Here is a 16,584-nt window from a genome sequence, read left to right on the forward strand (position 1 = left end):
AGGTCTTTTTTGTCAAATGATGATTTAAAAATATTAAAACAAAACAAAAAATGGGGCCAGAGAGTTGGCCCAGTGCTTAACAGTACTGACTTCAATTCCTAGCAACCATATGGTGGCTCACAACTACTTGCAATGAGATCTGGTGCCATCTCCTGGTCTGCAAAGATACATTCAGGCAGAACACTGTATAATAAGTAAATAAATCTAAAAACAAAAACAAAACAACAAAGATAACCAAACAAAAAAACAAAAACAAAACAAACAAAAAGAGTGTCAGGCAGTGATGATGTTTTCCTTTAATCCCAGCACTTTGGAGGCTGAGGCAGGCGGGTCTCTCTGAGTTTAAGGCCATCCTGGTCTATAGAGCGAGTTCCAGGACAGTCAGAGCCAGACAGAGACATCCTGTCTCAAAAAGCGGTTGTTTGCTAAAGCAATGTTTTATCCATAGAAGGTGTGGTGTGCTGTACTTATTTGTCAAATATAATCAAAATTTCGGAAATCACCAGATATATTAGGTTAATGGAATTTAGTGGTTGATGGAGAAAAGCCCACAATTCCTTAACCCTATACAAAGAACTACAGACAACTAAGGAATACTGAGAGTAGTACAAAAGTTCTTTTCCAGGGAAGAGCACCCCAATAGGCCACCCAGTATTAAACAGTCATACCTGAAGAAATACATACATACAATATTATACAAACTGAGCAGGCCGTATTTAGGAATGTATATGTAGATACATATTTGCATATAACAGCAATTAATGAAAAAAAGAGGCCATGCATTTGAAAGAGCAAGAAGGACGATATGTGAGAGTTTAGAGGGAGGAAAGGGAAGGGTGGAAATGATGTAATTATAATTTCAAAACAAAAAAGTTAGAAAGTGAATGAAAATTTTTTTTTAAAGGAAAGAACAATGATGGAAGACTGGGGTTTACAGTAGATAGTAGTCTTAGTAATAGGGAACAGGCCCCCTGTGTTTTTACAGATGCAAATTCCTGATAGAGAAGAACCCAATTCAGGCATTTTATATGAGGTCGGACTTGAAAACTTGTACATATGACCTTAGAGAAGACAACTTTGTTTTAGATTCTTTTTGTCTTCAAAATTATGTAGTTTTACACAGACCTTAAAGGGCTTAGATAAAAATGGATATTATAGCTATGAAATATTTCACTTATTGATACAACAAATAGAAACTATTACTGTTCCCAGTGATTTATCTCAATATCAAATAATTCAGTATGCATTTTCATCATATATTTCCTGAATACAGATTCTGTTTCTGAGATGTGACTGATACCTGGTTCTGTTTCTCTTACAAGTGACCATGTTGTTTGGTTTTGTCTGTTCTTTTGCACACTGGTACCTAACCTCGCCCAAACTCTACTATGTACCATTAAGGTCTGTACTTCACAGCCTGCATGAGATGCAGAACTCACCTGCTGATATATAGACCAAATACTTTACTGCTTCTTTGTAAAAGTCTATATAGGCTCACTGCTAGCAAACCAATAATAGGAAATTAATTTCTTCATGTCATTACTGACTATGAGGTTTTTTCTTTTTTTAAAGTCATGATTATTTTCCATAACATGTGGCTGTTAAGGTGGGTATTTATTTATCTTTCTTGTTAATATTTTTACAAAGAACTTGAATTGTCTTGAACAGAATTTGAGTGCTTCCAAATTTCCCCTAGGTTTTTTTCCCCTTTTTCTTATTGTGTTTTGCAGAACAAAACAATCATTTGCAAGTTTGCTTTTTTCTTTCCTCGTCATTTGCTGTCTCGTAGAATTTCCACAACTGAAAAAATGTGTTAGCTATCATTTGCCCCAGTTCTTTTGTTTTCCAGAGGAGAAGCCAGATTTGGAGAGAGTGAGGTTGGTCAGGTAACTCCATTATTCACACAAGGAGGGTTGCACTTAACTCATCAGTCCTTGCCTCTGGCCTGTGACTATATTACACATTGCCAATGTGTTTTAAGTCCCCTTGCCATAGAAGTTCCTAATTCAAAGAGTAGGCCTAATTTTTCTGTCATACTTTTCAGGGAAAGTAGAAAGTTAGAACAAGAAAGGGGACCTGCAGCTAGTGAAAGAAAATTTGGAACATGATGCTACTTAGCCACCTGAAGATGTGCTTAGTTGGTAGAATACTTTCCTATCTTCTGTGAGGTTCTGGCTTTGGTCCGTAGCACCACACTCTTGTGATTACAGCTCTTGGGAAGTAGAGGTTGGAGGTTCAAATGTTCAAGGTCACCTTGGACTATTTATCAAGCTTGAGCCCATTTGGAGTAAAAGGAGGGGAGGGGAGAAAGGAGACAGGGTTATTTACATAGCAAGAGTAGTGTGCAATGAGGCAGAATCATAGAATTAGTTGTTCAATATCCAACTTGATCCAGTTGATAGATGGTACTGTCAATGTCTATTTCTGACACCCCTCACACCTTGCTTTGTGATACTGAATAAGTTAATTTTTTTTTACATCAAACTTTTTATCCCTTTTTTCTTCATTGATACAAATGGAATGCACACTAATAATGGCTACATCACCAGCCTTCAAGCTTTTGCCAATAAGTAGAGAGGGGGAAAGCAGCTATGTGTTGATGGGTTAGCCTTTAAATAAAGTCCTTCAGTTATCAGTTGTGTGTGACTAAGCACAGAGTGATTTCAGGAACTTGTTACTTTTCTTTTTAGGTTATGAGCCTAGCCTCTAATGGCTGAACAGTTTTTCCCAAGAGCCCCAGGGACTTTCTCCTAAGGGATGAGTAGTAGACACATTTTGAGTTCTGTAGTACTTGTTCTGACTTTTGCTTCCTTCTAGCAGTGGGTTCACAGGGAGTTGAGTATTAGCAGTGTTTTGACCACAGAAAGGGGTTATACTGGCTGTAGTTTCGGATTGGCCTGGTTAGGTTTACATGTCATAGCAGAAGCCTTAGTAGTTGCTAATAGAACAGAGAGACTCTCTCTGCTTCTTTTCCTACTGGGAACTCAGTATTATGAGGAAACACTATTGCAAATAAGAATATTAATACAGTCTGTTCCTCAGTACTGGGAATTGAACCCAGGGCTACACACATACTAGGTAAGTGCTCTACCATTGAGCTGTATTCCAGCCTTTTATTTTCAAAATCATTATTTTGGAACTGGAGAGAAAGCTCAATGGTTAAAACACTTGACTGCTATTGCAGGGATCTGAGTTCAGTTCCCAGCAGCCACATTGGGTGGCTCAAAACACCTATAATTTGAGCATCGGGATCTCACAGTCTTTTCTGATGCCTGAGAGCACCTAAATATATATGTGTGACATATACTCAGACACATAAACTTATTCTTATATATATAATCTTATTTTGAGGTAGACTGTTTCTTAAAGTTGCCCCTTCTGGCCTTGAACCTATTTGTAGCCCAGAGTTATAATCATCCAGCCTTACCTTCCTGAGTAGCTGGGATTGTAGGGCTGTACCCCAGGCTTCACTTAGTTTTCTTGCCTTTAAGGGTTTTTTTTTGGCATGGCCCCCACTTGGAATATTCTGCAACTGGTAAATGCATCAAATTTTTGAAATGCTCGAGGTAAATAATTGCATATTTAAGAGTTCAGAAAGTATGCTTAGAAATATGCCACATGTGCCTAAACAGTTGCAGTTTTTGAAAAATACTTTTAACTCTTTTAGGTAGTAAGATGGGAGTTATAATTAGGTAGCCAATAATTTCAAAATAATTTTATTGCTCACTCTAAATATTTATCACAATAATTTTATTGGTTAGGAAAGATATAATTGAGAGAAGTATTAACTAGGCTGAACAAGCATTTGTATGAATAGAATAGAAACAACTTTCTTGAAATCTATCTTTACTTAGTAGGTGAATAGTATGAAATAAGAGGGGTAACTTTTCACTAGGGAAAATGTAGTCTATACTTTTGGGACTAGACTCAATTTCAAATAGACTCGTTGATAGGAAATGGCCTAGCGCTTTACAAGGACTGGTTTATTGTGGTGTGAAAGGTGGGTCCAGCATGAAATATTGACAAGAAATAGGATGCTCTGGGAAGATTAATTACATAGATCTGCTTAGGATGAAATCACACTTGGTTTAGGGCAATAGGAGCCAGACTGCAGAGTAATGGAAAGAAAAGAAATTTCACTAAAGGTGGTAGTAGTATTTGTGGGGCAGCTGGCAGGAGGAGGTGGCTGGGGAAGTGAATCATACAGGCTCTTCCCTGCTACAGAATGATAACCCTGGAATTCAATTATCTGTGGTTTTTAGGATGTGACAAGTTTGCTTTTGTTGTGTTAACTACCTGATGGCTGAATTTTTTTTTTTTAAAAAAACCTTTTGTGAGAATGAAAAGCTGAAAATAGCTTCTTTTCCTTGTGCCCATTTTTCAGGACTCAGATGGTAAAGCTTAGTGTTAACCATCTTTACTATAGAACAGAAGATATAGTCTCTAAACTGTTTATTATTTGCTCTTTTTTTATTTTTCTGAGGGGAAAGGCACAGATTTTATGGTTAGTAGGAAGTTCAAATGCACTAATTAGAAAGGACACACAAATTTTGAAATAGTGTTTTATGCCTCTTGATCTCAGGTACAAAACAGGAGATGAAGCAGTTAAATAGCAAAGCAAGACAGAAGGGACAGAATTAAAGTAAGTGTTTTCCATGTATTGCATCTATGTTCCCATTAATCTCTGTTTTGTTATGTAACTGCTCCTTCAGCATGTTTTAGATGTGAAGAAAGCTGTGGGTGAGAAAGTGTATATTTTAAGGTTAGGTTTAAATGAGTCTAGAGAGTAATTGTTGTGATTCTTAGTGCCATTCAAGACAGCATCAGCCTGAATTGAATCTATTCTTTCTTAAGAGAAGGTGGATTATGAGATGTATGTAAGCATTTAAATCTCTGCCAGCACAGATTTAAGGTAAAAGAAATCATATAACTTTAAATTGCCTACTATTCAGGTTTTTTTTTGTTTTGTTTTTTTTTGTTTTTCGAGACAGGGTTTCTCTGTGGTTTTGGAGCCTGTCCTGGAAATAGCTCTTGTAGACCAGGCTGGTCTCGAACTCATAAAGATCCGCCTGCCTCTGCCTCCCAAGGGCTGGGATTAAAGGCGTGCGCAACCACCGCCCGGCTTCTACTATTCAGTTTTAAGACAGCCAAAGTTTCTTTTTCCAGTCTGTCAAATCTTAGAGCAAGCCTGTTGAGACTTGAAGTCTATATGCCTATACAGTCCTTACTAGGACAAATTGACCTTGACAGTTCTCTCTTAGGTTCTTTAGACTTCACAGCTAATCAGCGGGTGACTGAGGTCTAGCCCATTATACAGTAGCAGAGATCTACTAGATACTAGACTGGCTACTAGACATCTGTTCAGTCTTCCAGAACACCCACTTAGCAAAAGTTACCAGGTAGCACTCGAGTATATTTAATTTTTAATCTTTGATATTCTTTTTATAATTGTTGAGCTGGATCTTGATAGTAGTCTCTTTAGTATTTCCTGAGTTTGGAGATCTCTTATTTATGAAAAAAACAATGTAGGATAGATTCTAGCTGAACAAATTTTTATAACTAACTAGCTTACTTTTGTTAATAACTAAGGGTTTCCATTTATCACAGTTACTACTTTATAGATTTTGCTTTGATCTTCAGAATATTCGACAAGTAAGCCATTTTAAGATTCTTTTCATTTTGAAGATGAGGGCATCAAAGTTTTGAGTAGGTCTAGTAATGGTAACCAGTCTTGATGACTAACTGGCCCCATTATCATGCTGACTTGTCAGAGTGTGTAAGAGGCCTTAAAAACCCTTCACATTCTTATCGTACAGGACTTTAAGGAACAGTACTCTAGAAAATTTAAGGTTATGCTACCATCAGCATTTCCTTTTTTTTCTTGTTTCATTTTACTCTTCCTCCTCCACCTTTACCTACTAACCCATATCACCAGCCTCACTATATTATTTTCTTACAAAATTTTTTTAATATGTTGTAAAAAAATGAGCTGTAGTACCAATCAGTCAGTCTAAACAAACTGACTTCCTATTTTTTTTAATTTCCTATCTGGAAAGAGATTCTTTTCCTTCTATTTGATAATTAAATAGATGAAGTTTTATTATAGGTAGACTGATTTGAAAATTTGTTAGTGTTTATTCCTGTTTCTATGTCTAGTCCTATGAGAAGTTATATATCCATTATGATGCAAAATCCTGTCAGGAACTTTCAAGTTCTATATGTTTCCTTGGAAAGGCAGCTATTTTGAATTCCTAGAGTGTGTCCCAGACATGATGGTGGGCTACTGTGATTTTTAAATGTCCAACAAGAAATCCTGTAAATCATGAAATACAAATTTTGATATTTTTTTGGTGGGTTTTTGTTTTTTTTTCAAGACAGAGTTTCTCTATCGCTTTGAAGCCTGTCCTGGATCTCACTCTGTAGACCAGGCTAGCCTTGAGTTCACAGAGATCCTCCTGCCTCTGCCTCCCAAGTGATGGAATTAAAGGCGTTTGCCACCACTCACCCAGCAATTTTGAATTATTGAAAATTGGAAAAAATTATTGTTTTACATATCTTGGTACTTAGAGATTATTGAGGAGACAATGCTGTAATCCAATTCTTAGACCTACATTCTTATAACAAAATGTAGATTTGTACATTCTTAAAAAAAGAAGCCCCATTTCTTTAAATCTTTGAAACATGTGCACCCTTAACAAAGTAAGAGTCCCAAAGGAGATTTTGATTGCTGGAGGACTTAGCTTTATCCTTTTGTATTCCTTTTGTGACATACTTATGTTGTCCCATGTTCTAATGATTATTCTAAAGCGTTCTCCTTCAATACATTAAACTTTCTACTGTCAAGTGAAACCATTTATTTTCATGATTCTACATGACATTAAGCTTTGTAATACCTGAGAAAATAAAGGAGCAAAGATGTATTTGGCTCCACAATTCCTTGATGGGAACTGGAACAAGATATAACACCCAAAGGGCACTTCCCAAGAATCTATTCCTTTTACTTGGATCCTACCTATTAGGTTTCTACCCTTCAGTAGTTCAGCAAACATTGAGCCCATTAGTAAGTCCAGTCATTCCTCTAAAGCCCCACCTTTGAACATGGCTGATGCAGCAGGCCATCAAGTGATCAACCTCTGGAAGACACTTCAGACTTGTACTCCAATATGGTATAATCAATGTGATGCTTTGTAGAGAAGAGAATATATTTTTGGTGTTAGAAACTTATTTTGTTGTCAAACAATAAAGTATCACCTGTCCTGGTAGGTGAAGAATGTTTGAAGTATGTATGTCATTAGGGGCAAACATCAAAGAATTCCTTATACCTCTTTCTGTAGCCTATTTAATAAATGTGGACATTGGAGTTTTTTTCTGCTCCTGTTCTCATGGTTTTTCTTTATAGTGTGTTCTTATGGGGAAAATGAATACTATTGTTTTCTAATTTCAAAGTAACCTTATACTTGTAGGCAGACAACATTGAGTGTTGTGGAGTGTGATTTTTGTATTTATGTATTCAGTTTGTTACAGTGTTGCAGGTGTTCATGCCTGAGAAATTGATTTCTGATTGGTTTTGCTTTTTTCATTGCCTTTGTCAAAATTAGGTAGAACAATAATGCTAACCATAAGTGGAAAATTACTTATTTATATTTCTGCAAGAATTCATGTAGTATTGATATTATTTTTGTTTTTGATAGAATCACTACCAAAGATAACATTGACCTTAATTCTCTTTCAGATGATTTTTTAAAACATACTTATTGTGTATGTGGTATGGAGGTCAATGGGCAGCTTGTGAGTTTTGTGGCTCAGACTCAGATCATTAGACTTGACCAAGCATTTTGACCTAACTAAGCAATCTTGCCAGGCCTGGAATGATTTTTAATTAAATTTGTCTATAAAGGGCTATTCAAGTTTTTTTTTAAAAAAAAAAACAAGATTGACTTGAACAACTTAACAAATGTGCCATTTGTCCATTTCATCTGAGTTGCATTTGCGCATTATAGTTCTTATCTTTTTATTATTTGAGTCAGTTTTCCCTTATGTTGTTAAATGACCACAAACTTAGTAGTTTAAAATGATACATTTATTTCTAATAGTTTCTGTAGTTTAGAAATCTGGTATAGTTTGGCCTGGTCCTTGGCTTCAGTGTTTCCTGCTAGGCTGTAGGTAAGGTGTTAGTCAGGACTGGGTGTTTATGTGAAGGGCTAGTTGGACAAGGATCTGCTGTGAAGGTGTAGATATTTTGTTTTGTTTATATGAAGGGATTCTGAGTGCTAAGATATTCTGATAACATGAGAGTGGCTTAACCAGTGGAAATGATCCTGCATTAACATGCTTACTACCCTTTTATCAGATTTCTTGATACAGAAGTTTTTTTTTAAGTGGCTAACATTAACATTCTGTCAGATTGGATACATATAATCCCTTAAAAACTAAGTCACAGAAGACACTCAATAAAAATTAACTGTGATGAACATGGCCAGAGCTTTGTTCATTCTCATTATCTAATTGTTTTCTAATTATCAATATGCTTCATTTGCTTTAAGTGTCCTGTAACAAGTTGTGATGCCTTCTACCTGCCTGAAAGTTACTTTGTGCCTTGATGTTCCCATTTGAAGCTGTGCTGACATTTGGTCATCTACGCTATTTATGTTTTTGTACGGAGAATTTACTTTGAAATTTGATAGGGTGATTGTGCTCAGTTTAAAATTTCTGGTCTTGTTTTCCTGTCCTTTGTACTAATGAGAATTTAGTAATACTAATAAGACCTTGGAGACTGTGATGTATCATAGTTTAGTTTTAGGGAGAGAGAGAGAGAGAGAGAGAGAGAGAGAGAGAGAGAGAGAGATCTTCTTTTCCAGACTGTGAGCTGTTTAAACACAAGGATTGCTTTATTCATTTTGTAGCCTACAATAGTGGACTGTTTAATATGATATTATGTGCATATAATCCATATGTACTTTAATTTCATTAGTAACTATTAAAATGACATGATAAGACAGATAAATATACAGGATGTAAGGGATAGGTAAGAAGAAAATGAGAGGAAACATAAAGAGAAGGAAAGAGATTGACAGTGTTGACAAGCATTTATGTTGACGTCTGAGATAGAGATTGGCAGTACACATTGAAAAAAATTAGAACAGACAGGCAGTAAAAGAGAATGCACTTGTTCTCTTTAATACTGAGAATTGCCATGTTGATCATACACACACACACACACACACACACGTGCGCATTCAGCTTATGTTGCTATGAGCCCTAATGTTAAAGAGGTACACTTTCCAATCTCTTAGGAAGTACATAAAAATGAAACAAAAAAAGGTACTACTGTGAGCAGTTGAATATCAAAGGAAGGCTAGCCTGTTTGTTCTGAAAACTCTGTACTGTGTGCATTCATTCATTTTTGTAACTTCTGAATCTTTCATTGACAAATTATAAGATAGTACCAATTTGGACTAAATGCCTGAATTAGAAAATATTTTCAAAGAACAGAATTACCATTTTACTTGCACTTTAAATCTTACACTCATTCTTTTAATGCAGTGCTCTTAAACTTGTTGACAGTTTGATTGAACTAAGCAGAATACACATGTTCATACAGATCATTTTCTTCTGGTAGTGGATTAGGTTGCAGGTTTTTTTTTTGTACTAGATGAAATTTCTTTTGTGTTTTCATAATCCTGAACTATCTTGCCAGCTCCACACAATATTTTTTTTTTTTATTTTTATTTTTCGAGACAGGGTTTCTCCGTAGCTTTTGGTTCCTGTCCTGGAACTAGCTCTTGTAGACCAGGCTGGCCTCAAACTCACAGAGATCCGCCTGCCTCTGCCTCCCGAGTGCTGGGATTAAAGGCGTGCGCCACCACCGCCCGGCTTCCACACAATATTTTTTAAAATTAAAAGGAAGAGGGAGGGAGAAATGTGCATATGCATGAAGATGTGGAGGGGTGGACACTGGATGCTTAGCTCCATCACTCTCTGCCCTATTACCTTGTGTCAGGATCTCTCACTGAATCTGGAGCTAGACTGATGGCCAGCAGCCCTAGGGATCTTGTGTCTCCGGTAGTACTAAGGTTACAGGTGTGCACAGCTACTATTCATGGCTTTGTTTATATGAGTGCTGAAAACTCACTCCTCTTACTCCCCTCCACTTCCCCAGACAGGTTTTATCTGTGTAGCCCTGGCTGTTCTGGACTTGCACTCTAGACCAGGCTGACCTTGAACTCTGAAATCCATCTGACTCTGCCTCCTGAGATGCCTCCTCAGATGGATATTGGCCATTACCTGGTTCAGGTTCTCTTTTTTAAACATCAAGTGTTCTTATTTACTGAGCTCTTTTCCCCAGCCCCCTAAATATTAAGATTTAAAAATTTTTTTCAACAATGGGACCAGGATTTATCCTGGGTGCATGAACTGGTGTTTTGGAACTCATTCTCTAAGTTCATGCTCACTCTTGATACAGCGGGGAGGGCCTTAATCCTGCCTCAACTTTGTATGCCAGACTTTGTTGACTCCACAAGAGAGGCCTTTCCTCCTCTGAGGAGTTGATAGAAGGGTGGAATAGGGAGGATGTAAGAGGGGCAGGAGAAGGGGAGGGAGGGGGAATTGGGGTTGATATGTAAAATGAAACAAAAAATATTTGTTTTTTGCTAAAAGGTGATAAGCACATACCTATAAAAGTCACAATTATTCAGGCTGAGATAGGAAAACCACTTGAGCTTAGGAAAAGAAAGACTTTGTTAATCTTTGATTGATTGATTGATTGATTGATATATCAACTGGATTTTGAGTGCTAGGGCTTATGTATAAAAATTTTAAGTGATTTTGTGTGGCTTAAATTAGTTAATATTGAAGCAGCTTTGATTCATCATTTTAAGTCTATTTTCTTATTACAGCAAAGACTAACCTTTCTAGGTTTATGCAACATAAAGTGAGCATAAAGTAGGAAGTGATCTTATAGAATACATTTTATTTATTGAGCTGTGCTACTCGCTGTTTACTTTGAAATATATAGGTAAATACAGACGTTGAAAATATTTTAATTGCTTTGAGTTTTAACTGGAATTCTTAATTTTCATATATTTATTTTATTCATCTGTTATGGAATAATATGACTGAAAATTAGCCTTTTTCTAGAGTCATACCACTTTATAGCCTCAGCAGATCTCAGTGAGTATATAGGCTGTAATGCCTTGTTTTCACACTGCCTAAGAATGGCAGTGAGTAGGGGGTGACAGAAAGAATACTGAGGTATATTGGATCATGGTATGTTAGTTAGTACTTGTACAGTGTTTGTTTTTAAAATAAAAGTAAACTCCAAGGAATGACTCATCAATGCCATCCTATTTTGTACATCTCTTTGGGTATGGCAGATTGGACTATGATTGTGGTCACCAGCGTATGTTCTTACAGCCATTATCATGTTGAAAATATCATTTTAACTTTTGATTGTCTGACACATGTATCACCAATTCTATTATAGGCAAAAATGAAACCCATTCAGTTTGAAGTTACTGAACAGTGGAAGTCATATGTGCCATCTATAAGCAGTTGTAATGATTCAACAGTTAGTTAACCCTTGGAATATAGCCTTCTGGTTGAATTAATACCTCATTCCACAAAGAAAGTGAAGTCTGTTTCTGCTTCTTTAATGTCTTCTTAAATGCTAAGGTGCACTCAGGAGAATGATAAATTGTTCAGTGATACAGCCCCAAGAAATGCTGAATGGTCTCAGTCAGGCAGGCACGTTCTGTTTTTGTTGGTTTCTCTTCACTTTTAATCATCTTTGCTGTCATAATTTTAAGTTATCAGAGGACTTATTATCACCTGAAGTTTTAAAAAATTAACTAGAAACACTCCAGATTTGGAGGCAGTGCTGTGTTGTGTGTGGGAACCTGAGAATCAGAATAGTTGTAACCCTCTGAGACTTTTGGAAAATTTCTTCTGTTCTAGCCTTGCCTTTAAGAAAATGTATTAGAAGGTAAGAGAAATATAATAGCTGCCATGAAATATTCTTAGCATTATTATTTTATGGCATTTATAATTTCCTTTTCAGGCTTATAGATTTAATGAGCTATTTTGTTATTTTCCTTTTTTATATGGTCCAGATTCCATGAGTCGATCTTATCATACTAATTTTGTTCTGTATTTGTTCTACATTTAAGAATGGATATATTTCCAGTTTACTTATTGTGAATAATTTAAAGCATTTTAAGTTCAGCCTGTAATTACCTGCCTTTGTAAGAATGGTAACTAAGGAGGAATAGGTGAAGATAAGCATTTTTCTAATGCATTACAGCTTGGTAGTATGTTTTCTGGGTTTTTTTTTCTTCATTTTTTTTCCTTTTAATTGTAGTGGGAAGACCCACTTTTATTTTATTTTATTTTTTTTGGAGACAGGATTTTTCTACATAGTTCCTGGAACTTGGTGTTTGTATTTTAATAAATAAAACTTGCATGAGGATCAGAAAAAGTAAAACAGCCATATTGGCCAGCCTTAGAGACCAGGCAGCAATGACACACACCTTTAATCCTATTAGCCACACTAGTTTGTTATAGATACCAGGTGGTATTGGTGCCCTCTGATAACTTAAAATTATGACACCCTTAATTACAGCTAGAGAAGCTTATAAGATGGAAGAGGCAGCTCTTAGTCTCAGTCTGATTCTGAGGTGTCCTGGAGGCAAGGATCACTATTTTCAGACTGAGGTGGAGGTAAAAGCCAGTGACTGGCTGCTTTGCTTTTCTGATCTTTAAGGTGAACCCCAATGTCTGTCTCTGAGGTTTTTATGAATTGTGCTTTATTTGGGCGCCCAACATGGGGCTCAAACCCACGACCCTGAGATTCCAGTCTCATGCTCTACTGATTGAGCTAGAACTGTCCTTCTGGATGCAATGGGAGCATGTCCAAAGATCTTTCCCTTTGCATGATTTGAGGTCTTAGATGATCTCAGTGATGGTCTGTAGAATATTTATAGCCTTTCTTTTCACTGGAAGCATTGAGAACTTTGAAGACAGTGGGCTAATGTTTGTGTTTGTTTTCAAAAACTTGTTTTCCTTTAAGAGCATAAGGAATTTTTTTAAGTAAATTTTGTTTATTGACTCATTTTTGTGAGTGGAGGGTGTTGGGTTGCTGAGGTTAGCACATGAAAGTCAGAGAATAACTTGCAGTAGTCAATTTTTGTTTTCTGTAATGCGGATTCCAGGGATTGAATTTGGGCCATTAGGCTTGGAGGCAAGTGCTATTAAGTACTGTGAATGACAAATAAGAAGCTCAGTTTGGAGACCCTGTGTAAACCTGTGCATTAATAAGGTAAGTGCTATTGTTCTCCCTTTAACATTGTTGTTCTTTCTCCCCTTAGGGTTTCACAGACAGCCCTCATTACAGCGATCACTTGAATGACAGTCGATTAGGAGCCCATGAAGGCTTGTCTCCAACACCTTTTATGAACTCAAATCTGATAGGTAAGTTGGTGACTCTATGTAAGTGTCTGTGCTCAGAGACCCTTTCTATTACCATGTCCTACTTAAATATATGAAGTAAAGCTCCCTTGTTGCTAGAGGAATCGAGGTTCTCCTTGCTTACTTCAACTCAAGGAACTAACATCTGGAATTTGGGGTCTTTCCTTTAGAGCAGTACTAAGAGTGGATAAAGGGAAGTAGCTGTGTTCTCTTAGTTTAGGACATGACTCTGTGATGTTTTTCTGCCAGTTTTCTGGGCTAGAAAAGCATTCTTTCAAGGACACTTGTGGTTTACTACTGTTTGTTGTATTATAAATATTTATGTATTAGTTAAAAATATGACAGAATAATGACTTCCACAAATTTAACTTACATTGGATCCTTTTTCTTTGGGTACTATTTGATAAGAAATATTTCATTTATACACCATATAGGGTCTGTTTAAGCATGTAGATTCTTATTGAGATATGTAAAAGTTTGTCTGCAAGTGAAGTGAAATTTAAAGGGTGTGATTTCTTACCTACACCTGATCTTTATGTTTTGTCACCACTTTTCTTGTTGATCATCCTTTCTGTCTCTTCCTGTCACATGCAGAGCACTTTCTTAAGTGATAATTTGAATTTGTCCAGTTTGTTTTATGCCGGTCAAACCTCTTGGTTTAGTTATCACTCCTTTTTAAAAGGCAGTATTTAACCTTCTTAGAAAATCTGTTTGAAAAAAAAAATCTATGCCTTGAAACAGCATTTTTTTTTTTTGGTCTTGTTTATGTTGTAGCTGAACACATTCTGAGGGCTTTATGTAATCTCTTGTATTAACTGTCATTGACATCAGATAAATACACATGGTTTGTGTGATGGACATTGATTTCACCATTCTACCTCTAAAGGGTTGGTTACACTGTGATCTTAGAATTGACCTTTTGCATCACAATCATGTAAATCTAAGTAGGTTACTCCATCCAAAGTGCTGGTGGTCTGTAGATGCTTTGTAAGGGATCTTGCTGTGTGCAGTCTTTGTTTTCTCTTCTTCTCTAGTTTTGAGGAGTGAGAATCTGATATTCTAGTGTGGATTTTGCCTATGGCAACTGATAGTCTAAAGCCAGAATCATTGAGTATGACACAAGACCTGTATAAGCAGTAAAACGTGTGCTGAAAACCACTGGCTTTCAACATAAGTGCAAATAAAAGTTATGCTGGTAAGTGGGTTACTCCAGGTAAAACCCATAATTACGTTTAAAATAAAACAATAGTTTCATCAAGAAAATTTCTACATTTTTGTTTTAATTTTCTGTTGAATCTTTCATCAAGGTAAAATGTTACTCAGTTTAAAAATTGCTTTTTTATTTTAATTTTTCCCTCAAGCAGCTTTTATTTATACTGTGTGTAACAGGGCAAGTGAAAATTGATGTTAACTGAGGCTGTCATTTTGTTTTTATTATTGTTATTATTATTATTACAAATTTTCCCCTCCTCCCATTTCCCTCCTCCTCCCCCCATTCCCTTTGCCCCCTATTCCCCCTCCCCCTCCCTCTCCAGTCCAAAGAGCAGTCAGGGTTTCCTGCCCTGTGGGAAGTCCAATGTCCTCCCACCTCCATCCAGGTCTAGGAAGGTGAGCATCCAAACAGGCTAGGTTCAAAACCCAGTGCCATTGTCCTTGGCTTCTCAGTCAGCCCTCCATGTCAGCCATGTTTAGAGAGTCCGGTTTGATCACCTGCTCCATCAGTCCCAGTCCAGCTGGCCTTGGTGAGTTCCCATTAGATCGGCCCCACCGTCACAGTGGATGGGCGCACCCTTCGTGGCCCTGACTTCCTTGCTTATGTTCTCTCTCCTTCTGCTCCTCATTTGGACCTTTGGGAGCTCAGTCCAGTGCTCCAATGTGGGTCTCTGTCTCTATCTCTATCCATCGCCAGATGAAGAAGGTTCTATGGTGATATGCAAGATATTCATCAGAGTGGCTATAGTATAGGGCCAGTTCAGGCGCCCTCTCCTCAGCTGCTCAAGGAACAAGCTGGGGACATCTCCTTGGACACCTGGGAACCCCTCCAGAGTCAAGTCTCTTGCCAACCCTCAAATGGCTCCCTTAATTAAGTTATATACTTCCCTGCCCCCATATCCACTCCTCCTCCATCCCAACTGTCCCATTCCCCCAAGCTCTCCCCATCCTCTCCTCACTTCTCTCTCTCCATCTCCCCTTACCCCCGTCCCACCCCTACTTCCAAGCTCTCAATTTTTGCCTGGAAATCTTGTCTACTTCCAATATCTAGCATAACTACATGTGGTTTTTGGGGGGGTTCGTCTTCCTATTTAGCTTCTCTGGGATCATGAATTATAGGCTCAGTGTCCTTTATTTATGGCTAGAATCCACTAATGAGTGAGTACATACCATATTCATCTTTTTGGGTCTGGATTACCTCACTCAGGATAGTGTTCTCTATTTCCATCCATTTGCATGCAAAATTTAAGATGTCATTGTTTTTTACCGCTGAGTAGTACTCTAATGCGTATATATTCCACACTTTCTTTATCCATTCTTCCATTGAGGGGCATCTAGGTTGTTTCCAGGTTCTGGCAATTACAAATAATGCTGCTATGAACATAGTTGAACAAATGTTTTTGTAGTATGATAGGGCATCTCTTGGGTATATTAATTCATGGTCCCTCTAGAATGTATTCTTACCTTCAGACTTGCCTATAGAGATGGTGCACACCTCGTGGAATTACATCTTTAGCACAGTTTTCGGCCAAGGTAACTGTTAAAATTGTGAGAGACAAATGAAGTCTCTAGTAGATATATATTTCAGTCACTTCTGAGCAGCTGTTAACTAAAAAATATTCCCATAATTCAGTTTGAGCTTATATTTCCTCATTTGTGGCCTTTACGAACATACACTTACTGGTTTTTTTCCCCCCCAAAAGTGGAGAATTATTAGAATACCTTTAAAGTTTATCCCTGTTTGGTAAAATCTATATCTAAAGTAAGTCTGTAAGTAAGACTTGTAAACAGACTGATCTTTTTCACTATTCAAATGGGAAAAGAATTTATTGAACTACCTAGTATAATAGTGAGTCCAGTGCAGTAGTTCAGATCATGTTATTCACTATATCTTAAGTGCCTAATTTTAAA

The 16,584-nt window shown here is 37.0% G+C and overlaps 1 protein-coding gene across 3 annotated transcripts in view; it reads left to right on the forward strand.

The window, feature by feature from the left end:
- The window catches only part of Tcf12 (transcription factor 12), a 251,645-nt gene that overhangs the window by 93,959 nt on the left and 141,102 nt on the right, over positions 1 to 16,584 (forward strand). For all 3 annotated transcript variants that reach the window (XM_075965303.1, XM_075965304.1, XM_075965305.1), the window contains exon 5: positions 13,362 to 13,464. In XM_075965303.1, coding sequence (XP_075821418.1) covers positions 13,362 to 13,464 — 103 coding nt within the window. The remainder of the gene's footprint in view (positions 1 to 13,361; positions 13,465 to 16,584) is intronic.

The sequence above is a fragment of the Microtus pennsylvanicus genome, chromosome 3 (assembly GCF_037038515.1).
Source record: "Microtus pennsylvanicus isolate mMicPen1 chromosome 3, mMicPen1.hap1, whole genome shotgun sequence".
Taxonomy (NCBI): domain Eukaryota; kingdom Metazoa; phylum Chordata; class Mammalia; order Rodentia; family Cricetidae; genus Microtus; species Microtus pennsylvanicus.